The 9,947-nt window shown below is 62.9% G+C and overlaps 1 protein-coding gene across 1 annotated transcript; it reads left to right on the top strand.

Moving 5' to 3' along the window:
* The first annotated feature begins 6,311 nt into the window (after positions 1 to 6,311).
* Positions 6,312 to 8,972, top strand: CD248 (CD248 molecule). The gene has a single exon (XM_004769956.3). It carries the CDS (start codon positions 6,374 to 6,376, stop codon positions 8,687 to 8,689), a length of 2,316 nt encoding a protein of 771 aa, XP_004770013.1. The 5' UTR covers positions 6,312 to 6,373; the 3' UTR covers positions 8,690 to 8,972.
* Positions 8,973 to 9,947: the final 975 nt, after the last annotated feature.

The raw sequence follows: 9,947 nt of genomic DNA, 5'->3' as shown, positions 1-9,947 counted from the left end.
AGATGGAGTCCTCGGCTCCTGCCGCCTCCTGAGCCCCCTGCCTCCCCGGAGGGGCTGATGCTCGGAGGACCCGCTCCTGCAGGGTGACAGGAAGACAGGATAGGGCTGGAGGCAGGACCGGGGTTGCAGGAAGTGCCTTTCTTGGAACTTGGTACCAAAATAGCCTGTTCTGTCCCTACTCTAGATCTCAGTGTCCCACGGGGGAGAGATAAGTGTCACCAAGGAGACCCTCACCAGGGAGGGGCCTGAGCTGACCTTAATCAGGCTTTGGCTCACCACCCCTCCCCTCTCCTACCCAGACCAGCCCCCACCAAGCCTGCCTCAGGCTCTGCTCTGCTTTGAAGTCCTAACATAAATATCATGTCTGCTTGGGTTCCCCTTCCCGGCCTGGTCACAGCCCCCAGACCTGGCTCCCACCCCAGCCAGCCCTGGGGGTGCGTACGGGGGGGGGGCGGGGGGAGGCCTGGACCACCCAGGGAAGGGGGCGAGCCAGAGACGCTGGAACAGCAATTGGGAGACAGGGCAGGCAGCAGAGGCAGAGAGGGAAGGCACGGAAGTAGGCAGACCTACAAGGTGGCCATCCTGGGGACAGGAGAGGAGACAGAGAGACCCCAGAGGGTGACAGGAGCGCAGGAGATGCCTGGCTGCAGAGAGGGAGGAGAGGATGAGAAATAGTGCCGAAGGCCAGTGAGACTGCAGAGATCCCTGGGGCAGGGAGGGGGCAGGAAGAGAAGGGAAGCTTCCAGGGTGCGGGGGTGCAGACTGCGACGCTGACACTGGGGTAGCAGAGGGAAGGACACGATGGAAAAATAAACATCCTGGCAACAGAGTGACGGAGCATCCTCACTTGCTGGGGCGCTAACGGGGTCCCCACTAGACAGGATTTGCAGTGCTGAGACCAGAACGCTCCCCAGCAAACTGTGACAGGTTGGTCACCCTCGGCAGCAGGCTTCTGCCAGATGCCCCAAGGACCACAGAGTCCCCACCCCCACAGCCAAAGAGCAGCAGAGGAAGGACAGGAACAGCAGAGGCCAGGGGAGCAGCTGTCCCTCCTGGGAACCCCAGACTCGGGCAGTCCCTGCTCTGCCTCCACCCTGTGACCCAGGGCCAGCCTTGTCCCTCTCCGAGCTGGGAGGACACTGAACAGAGGGCAGGGCTGGGCTCTTCTAGCTCTGCGCTGGGCTCCAAGATGCCCATCGTTGCGGGCAGATGTGGCCAGATGTTCAGGCCAGGCATCTGGCGGGAGAGGGACTGGGGCCCCAGCTGTGCCCAGGTTGGGCGATCCAGAGGAACCATACGTTGCTCCCCTCACAGCTGTGGGAGCAGGTGTGGGCCCGTGGGGATGCGCACACATCACCCAGCTGCATGGGCCTTCAGCAAAGCCAGCCCCGGGCAGGCACATACACTCATGGACACACTGCCATGTACAGACACCCAGGTACACCCACGAGCACGCCCAGTATCTTTCTGTGGGGGACGCCACCCTCCAGCCCGCTCCAGCTGTCAGAATCCCTTACCCCCAGGGACCAGGCCTGGGCACACCACTTCTTCCTGGGCCCCCCCTTCCCCAAGCCTCTCCTTCCCACCCTGTCCAGTCCCCAGCGCCACCCGCCTCCCCGCCCCCGCGCTCCCATCCAGAAGCACAGAGGGTGCGGCCCCAGCACGTGGGGAGGGAAAGGAGACCAAAGTCGCTGCCCTCCCCCCAGACAGCCCTCCCTCCCCACTTCTGCCCTGGGACCTCGCCCACCTCCCCGCCGTCTGGCCGTCCAGCAGCTCCCACTGGAGACCAGGCGCCTCCTGCCCACCAGTTGCCTGAAGGCTGGGGCGGTTTGGGAAGAATTTGGAAATGGAGGGAGGTGGGGGGATGGGGACCGAAGAGAAAGGAGGAAAGAGGTGATTTGTACACAAAGCAATGTGCTGGCTCGGCAGCGGGCGTGCCAGGGCTCCAGGACGCCCGCCCAGGGGGCGCCCCCCAATCCGATCAACACCCCCATCCTGGCTGCTCCACTGGGCTCTCTTCAGGCCAACCCCTCTGCAGGCCGCCTTCACCCCCGCCCCCACGGGCCCACACATTGCGTCCAAAACCACTGTCTGGTTTGTCCCAGTAGCTGGAAGACCAGGCTCCTCCTGGGGAAGTGGGCTTCTGTTTTCAAGGCCGTCTGGAGGTGCGCTCTTGCCGTAAGGGCCACGGTCAGAGCCAAGAACTGCAGCCTCCGAACCCACACTGAGACCCAAACTTGGTGTCTGGAGCTGTCTCCACCTCTGGGAGGGAGACGCAGAGGCCTTGGGCCCCCACCCGAGAAGACAGACCAAGGGAGCATCACACGTGATCCCTGCCAGTGGTCATTCCCAGCGGTCCTGCCATCCTACAGTCCCGAGTGGCATTCTGAGACCGCCATCCATCGTGGTGTGGCTCACTGCGAATCAGCCGTTCTGCCTGAATCCCTGTGGCCAGCCATGCCTCTCCACATCTTCTCTCGTCCGCACACGCGTACACTTAGCCGTCTGTCGGGCCAGCCCCTTCCTCCTTCCCCCACCCAGCCATTACCCGTCTGTCCGCCCATCCGGGCACCCACCCGTTCCCCACCTCCCCGCCCGGCCGTCCACGTGCACGTTCCTGCGTTCCCGCACGCGGGCACCCTCTACCCACCGCCCATCCTCCAAGGGCTGACTGCATCCGTTAGCATTTCTCTGTGCTGGGAGAAAAGCAGGAGGAGGCAGGCTGGACGCTACTGGCTGAAAGAGTAAGAGCCCCGCAACCAGCCCCTCTCTGTCCGCTCAGCCCCGGACCCCCGATGTTGTGCCCACTGCCTGCCTGTGCCCACTAGGGAAGGAAGTTCCTAGGCTGCTCCACTCCAACTCTCTCAATCCGGACAGGGGAGCAGGGGAATGCCGGGCACCCAGGTGCGGCTCCAAGCCTCAACCTCTACCCACGAAACCCTTCACTTTGTTGGGGTCAGAGGTGCCCCGCTCATTTCCACTCTTGCCCCCTCCTGGCTCAGCCATCGTCAGCCCAGACAAACCATCTGGAATTTGGCCTTTGACCCTCTTCCTCCTGCTTCTCTTGCCTGCCCCCCAACCCCTCACCCCAACCGAGGCTGGAGTCCTGACCTCTGATCTGACCTGCCTACTCGCCAGCCAGACGGCTCGCAGCCTCCCCTCAGACGCCCCAGCACGGGCCATTGCCCGAATCATGACTGGGCCCGCCACACCCTTGGATCCGGCTCTGGCCAGCCCCTGAGGAGCCTCCAGAGGCTGCCTCCCCCAGCCCGGCCCGCCCTGCGGCCCGGTTCTCCAGCCAGCTCCCGCCCCTCTCCCAGACTATTGCAACAACCTCCAGTCCCCCCTCCACCCACCACACACCAGCCCCAGGGAACTCCCATCATGCCTCCTTCCCTGGGTCCCCGTGACAGAGGCAAGTGTTTTAGGGGTAGCTGATTGCCTTCCAAGCTGGGCTGCTCCCCGCTTTCTGACATTCCCTCCTCACTACCGATGGTCCCTCCAGAAGCCCCTCACTCCAGTGGGGTCCTTTGTAGTCTCCAAAGGCATCTGGAGCTGCCCACCCCAGCGCTCTGTCTAGGCGGTGCCTTCTTGCTGTCAGGCCTTCCTCCGTCCTCACCTCCCGATGCCGTGCCCAGCTCTCCGACCACGCTTGAGAGCTCCTCAGGGCACCGCAGCCAAAAGAGAATTGGAACGAGAATCAGACAGCCTCGGTTCTAGTCCCAGCCCTGCCACAGATGAGCTTGGAGACTCCCTGGGCCTCAGTGTCCCTACCCGCAAAACGGTTTGCTGCTTTCCAGGGATCTCCCTGCTCTGAAATGGTCTGACTTCTGGGGAAGGCTGGGGAGGTGTGGGGAGTAGGTGGGCTTTGGCTCCGGAGAGCATCCTGGATTCCCCCAGCAGGGCCCTGGGCCAGGTTCTTCATTTATCTGAGTCTCATTCGTTCATTCACTCATTCGTTTGTTCGACAAACCCTACTGAGCAGCATCGATGGGCCAGGAACTTTCCAGGCTCTGGGGATACAGTAGGGAATGAGACAATGATGATGCCCTCATGGGGCCCACAGTCTCCTAGGGCAAGAGTCTCCACGGAGGGCATAACTAACATTCAGCAAGCTCTTGAGACACTTTTGATGGTCACAACTGGAGGGATGCTACTGGCCTCTAGGAGGAAACCAGGCTTTCTGCTAAACTCTTACAATGCACAAGGCAGTCCCTACAAGAGGTGGGCTTGGACCTGGTGAGTTTCACATACAGCTTCGAGGCCAGAGTAGTTGGAGCAGAGGGGTGAGTGAGAGTGGGGTAAGAAATCTGGGGGGGGGGGGCAGACCACATCACCCTGAAGGCCATGGCCAAGATGTTGGCCTGTCTTCTCAGTGAGATGGAGGCCCAGAGGTTCTGAGCAGGGGAGTAACCAGATCTGTCTTGGGTTTTAAAGGGATCCCTCTTGGCAGGATGGGGAAGGCAAGACAGAGACCAGAGGAGAGGCTGTTGCAAGAATCTGGATGGAAGGGGCCCGTGGCGCGGGCCAGAGGCGGGGGGCAAAAACGGTGGCAAGAAGCAGTCGGATTGCGGCTCTATCCCGAAGGTGAAGTCAACAGGATCTGCTGAGAGACTGGATGTGGGGTGTGGGGGGAAGAGGATGATCTCAAGGCTCTGGGCCTGAGCCAAGGGCAGGATGCACTGCCCCATATTGACCTTCCTCTCACGAGAAGGGGGATAATTCTATACATTTCACAGATGTAGACCTTAAAAGAAGGTACTGCCAGGGATGTAGCAAGCATTTCAAGAGCCCTGGTTCTCAGGGGGACTGGCTGAGTCTGCAGGGCCAGCCCCGGCACCGGCACAGTAAGGTGATTAGCAAAACTGCTCTGGTCCCCACCCCCAGCCCAGAAGATTTGCTCAGAAGACTAAGGAACATTAGCCTCCTGCCTTGCTGCTGACAAAGCACATTTTCAAACACCATGAGCTGTGATACAACAGCCTTGCTCAGCTAAAAGGCCCTGACCCATTACCCCATTTTGTAGATAAGACCAACGGAGACCCAGAGAGGGTCGGCGACTTCCCAGCAGTCACACAGCACATCAGGGGCAGAGCACTGAGGGGCAGATCCTCTCTTCCATGTCCCCACCCCCCCGGATCAAACTTCTGCTAAGAGTGGAGAGGGTGTTCATGGGTTAATCTGACAGCCCGCTCCCCAGGGACCATCCTGGATGATGGGCTCAGTGCACATGCCTCCAGAGGCCTCCAAGAGGGGCGGGCGGAGGGACCCTGGCCAGGCCCACGCAGCAGCCTGCAGGGAAGGCTCCACACATGTGATGCCTGTGTCACACACACATGGATGTGACATTGTGAGCTTCACGCCCATACATGGCTTCTCCCCGGCCGTTCCCCTCCCAGCCAGCCCTGCTCCCCCACCCCGCAGTGCAGCCTGGCTCTAGCCTGCCCCCTCCCCCACGCACCCTGCCCTTGTGCAGCAGGAGCCCAGAGAAGCATTTCCTGTTTGGGGGCTGCCTCCTCCCCCTCTAAGCCCAGGTTCCCAGGGCCCCAGGCTGAGCAGAGGTGAAGGGAGGGCAGCCCCCTGCCCCTCCCCCTCCCCCCAACCCGGTCCAGCTGGAGCCAGGAAGCTTGGGGGTGGGGGGAGGTTGAGGCAGGAGTTTCGTTCATGAATGAGGGTGCATGATGCCCCTGTGCGACGCCTGCGTGATCAAGACGGGTTCCGTTCAGGGGCCGCACATGAATGTAAGGGGTGTCTCGTGTGAGGGCACGGAGAACCCCACAAGGACCCCACACCACTTGAGGATGTGCATCCACGGGGGGGGGGGGTTAGCGTGTCAGAGCGTGTACGAGTCTGGGACGACAGGACAGTATCAAGAGAGTGCCCTTACGTGGGGAGCCGAGCGTTCACACACACACACACGTGTGTGATGCGAAGGCCATGAGTCAGAGCACGTTTCCACATGTATGACGAGCCGCTGGGCCCTGAGACAGTTCACAAGTACGATGAGGTTGGTGTGTCCAGACAGGATCTGGGGTGAGTCTCTGGGAAGGGACCTCAGCCCACCGCCAGGAGCCCCGACTGCCGGCACCTTCTGAGGGTCTACCAGCCTCCTCTCCCCGACTCCCAGCGGGCTAGCGGTGCCTCCCCCCGCCCGCCCCTCCGGCACCCCCCTCCTCTGCCCCCCGCCCGACTGCTTCCTGCTCCAGCGGCCCCGGGGGAGCGGGAGCAGGGAGCTGGCAGCGGCCCCAACCCACTCCTTACAAGGCCTGAGCCCGGCCCAGGCCCGCCCCCGGCCCGCCTGCCAGAGGCCCCGGTCCCTCCCCCTGTCAAGAACGGCCGAGAGCCGGCCCCGGGCCAGTCGGGGGGCATCGCGATGCTGCTGCGCCTGCTGCTGGCCTGGGCGGCCGCAGTGCCCACGCTGGGCCAGGCCCCCTGGGCGGCCGAGCCCCGGGCCATCTGCGGCCCCAGCAGCTGCTACGCGCTCTTCCCTCGGCGCCGCACCTTCTTGGAGGCTTGGCGGGCCTGCCGCGAGCTGGGGGGTGACCTGGCCACGCCGCGGACCCCCGAGGAGGCCCAGCGTGTGGACAGCCTGGTGGGTTCGGGCCCGGCCAGCCAGCTGCTGTGGATCGGCCTGCAGCGGCAGGCCCGCCAGTGCCAACCCCAGCGCCCGCTGCGTGGCTTCACGTGGACCACGGGAGACCAGGACACGGCCTTCACCAACTGGGCCCAGCCGGCCACAGAAGGGCCCTGCCCAGCCCAGCGCTGCGCCGCCCTTGAGGCAAGCGGCGAGCATCGCTGGCTTGAGGGCTCGTGCACACTGGCCGTCGACGGCTACCTGTGCCAGTTCGGCTTCGAGGGCTCCTGCCCCGCGTTGCCGGACGAGGCGGGCCAGGCAGGCCCGGTGGTCTACACCACACCCTTCCACCTGGTGTCCATCGAGTTTGAGTGGCTGCCCTTCGGCTCCGTGGCGGCTGTGCCGTGCCAGGCTGGCAGAGAAACGTCCCTGCTCTGCGTGAAGCAGCCCGATGGTGGCGTGGGCTGGTCTCGGGCCGGGCCCTTGTGCCCGGCACCCGGCTGCGGCCCAGACAACGGGGGCTGCGAACACGAATGCGTGGAGGAGGTGGACGGCCGCGTGTCCTGTCGCTGCACTGAGGGCTTCCGGCTGGCGGCAGATGGGCAGAGCTGCGAGGACCCCTGTGCCCAGGCTCCATGTGAACAGCAGTGTGAGCCCGGCGGGCCGCAGGGCTATAGCTGTCATTGTCGCCTGGGTTTCCGACCGGCCGAGGATGAACCGCACCGCTGCGTGGACACAGATGAGTGCCAGATTGCTGGCGTGTGCCAGCAAATGTGTGTCAACTACGTCGGTGGTTTTGAGTGCTACTGCAGGGAGGGCCACGAGCTCGAGGCTGACGGCATCAGCTGCAGCCCGGCTGGAGCCATGGGAGCCCACACTGCCCAGGACCTAGGGGACGAGCTGCTTGACGATGGGGAGGACGAAGAGGATGAACATGAGGCCTGGGCTACCTTTGATGGCAGCTGGACGGAGGTGCCTGGGGTGCCGTGGATGGAGGCCACGCAGCCGCCTGACTTTGGCCTGGCCTACAGACCTAGTTTCCCGGAGGAGGGAGATCATCCGATGCCCTACCTGGACCCCACCTGGCCACCCCCGCTTAGTGCTCCCAGGGTCCCCTACCACTCCTCGGTGCTCTCTGTCACCCGACCCGTGGTGGTCTCTGCCACACGCCCCACACTGCCTTCTGCCCACCGGCCCCCTATCATCTCTGCCACACGCCCACCCTGGGCCCCTGCCCCCGAGCCCCCCATGATCCCTGCTAGGCATCCAGTTTTGCCTCCTAACCACCAGTTCCCCATGATCTCAGCCAACCATCCAGATTTGCCCTCTGCCTACCAACCCCCCATTATCTCTGCCACTCGCCCAGCACAGGCCCCGGCTCACCAGCCCCCAATTATCTCAGCCAAATATCCTGAACTGTCCTCTGTGTTTCCAGACACCCGGGTCACTGATACCCAGACCACCGCTCATGTGCTTCAGATCCCTGCTAACCACACTCCTCTGGGCACCACTTCTGGGGGCCGTCAATCCCTTGTCACCCCAGATGTCCCGGTCCTCCAAGCCCAGGCCACCCACCTTCCCATTACCTCGACTGTCCAGCCCCCTCTGACCACTACCTCCAGATCCCCTGTGCTCCCTGCCCATCAAGTTCCTGGGTCTCCTGCCCCCCAGCCGCCAGCCCCCCACACTACCCTCATCTCAGAGCCCCCCCAGAGCCCCACTAACCAGACCTCATTCACCAGCCCTACACACCCCCATTCCAAGCCCCCACAAGTCCCAAGGGAGAGTGCCTGGGATGCTAAGGTGGCCCCATGGCTGCCCTCAGCAGCCCCCACAGCAGCCCCGACAGCCCTGGGAGACTCCAGTCCGGCAGGCCACAGCCGGAGGGATGACCGGTGGCTGCTGGTGGCACTCCTAGTACCCACATGTGTCTTCTTGGTGGTCCTACTCGCATTGGGCATCGTGTACTGCACTCGCTGTGGTCCCCACGCACCCAACAAGCGAGTTACCGACTGCTATCGCTGGGTCACCCACGCCGGGAGCAAGGGCCCAACAGAACCAATGCCCCACCGGGGCAGCCTCACAGGGGTGCAGACCTGCAGAACCAGCGTGTGATGGGGCGCAGCACCCCCTCTGCGGGGTGGGGGGGAAGGTGCGTGCATTGGACACATGGCCCAGGCTGCACCAGGGACCCACGGGGGCTGCCCAGCCGGACAGAGGGCTTCCTGCTCCCCCGGGCCCAGCCAGGCTCCTCTCTCGGTCAACTACCAGACTAGACTCTTGGGGATTCCGCTCCCCGACCCAGCACTCACGGCAGAGGAGACGCCAAGGCTCCCAGGACCTCAGGGGGTGGGTGCTGGGGTCTTCTTCAATAAACGGGGTGCCAACCTCACCCAAAGTTCCTGACCCCCATTGATGTCTGAGGGGAGGGCCTGGGAGGACTCAGCAAAAAAGAGGGGACCTTCCTTCAGCTTGTGTGAGCCCCAAGGAAATAAGGTAAGACACCTTAAAGGAGGGTATGCTTCAGAGATTCTCTGGTAAACAGGAGCCCAGAGAGGGCAGAGCCTTGCCCAAGGTCACACAGCTAGCCCGGGAGTGGGAGTTTTGGCATGGAGAGAGTTTCATATTTGTTTTTTCTTTTTAGCAAAACTCCAAGAAAGTGGGGCTAAAAATGGGGGAGCGTTCTAGAACGAGGGCTTCTGATCAACGGCAGCCAAACTGGGATTTAGGAGTCAAAGTTAAGCTCTGGGTCTGGCAGTTCTGGGGAGTGAAGGGTGAGCTTCTAACTGTCTTCTGGTACTTGCCATCCCATCCCCACAGGCCGCCCAGAAGTTGGCAGCTGGGGTCCAGCTCTCCACTCCGCTGGGTTATAGGTGCTCTGAAGGAGCCCGTCCTCCCTGCTCTGCGGAGGAGGTGGGAGTCACTGCCTAGCAGGCTGGGATGTGGAGAGCGCAGAACGTGGGGGAGACATCCCGCATCCAGCTCCCCTGGCAGGCTTCTGAGCAAGGCTTCAGCCGCATTTTGCCCTTCTCCATGCGGGTGGTGCTGGGACAGAGAAAACCCGGGAGACCAGAGCTTGGGCAAGTTGCTCAATGCTGAGGTGTCCCATGAAACCAGAAGGGGATGGTCAAAGATCACAGCCTGCAGGAACCTGGCAAACTCTTCTCATCCTGGGCTCACTGCCTTGGGGATGGGGAGAGGAGGGACCTGCGCCGCGGCAGGGGGTGGGGGGTGGGGGGGGGTAAGGCTCCGGTTCCCACTGCCTCTGTAATTTTTTCAGTTGCAATCTCGAAGGGGCCTCTAATTAGGACGGAGCAGAACCACCACGACCACCCAGACAGGAGAGGAGGGGTGGCCTAGAGGCCCCTTCCCT

Source organism: Mustela putorius, unplaced genomic scaffold, assembly GCF_011764305.1.
Source record: "Mustela putorius furo isolate JIRA1106 unplaced genomic scaffold, ASM1176430v1.1 tig00000127_pilon_pilon_pilon, whole genome shotgun sequence".
NCBI classification, from domain to species: Eukaryota; Metazoa; Chordata; class Mammalia; order Carnivora; family Mustelidae; genus Mustela; species Mustela putorius.
The sequence above is the reverse complement of the archived record's forward strand: the minus strand, read 5'-3'. Positions and strand labels throughout refer to the sequence as shown.

Bases quoted from the DNA above. Each gene is read 5' to 3' on its own strand.
- CD248 (XM_004769956.3), top strand. From the start codon at position 6,374: ATGCTGCTGCGCCTGCTGCTGGCCTGGGCGGCCGCAGTGCCCACGCTG.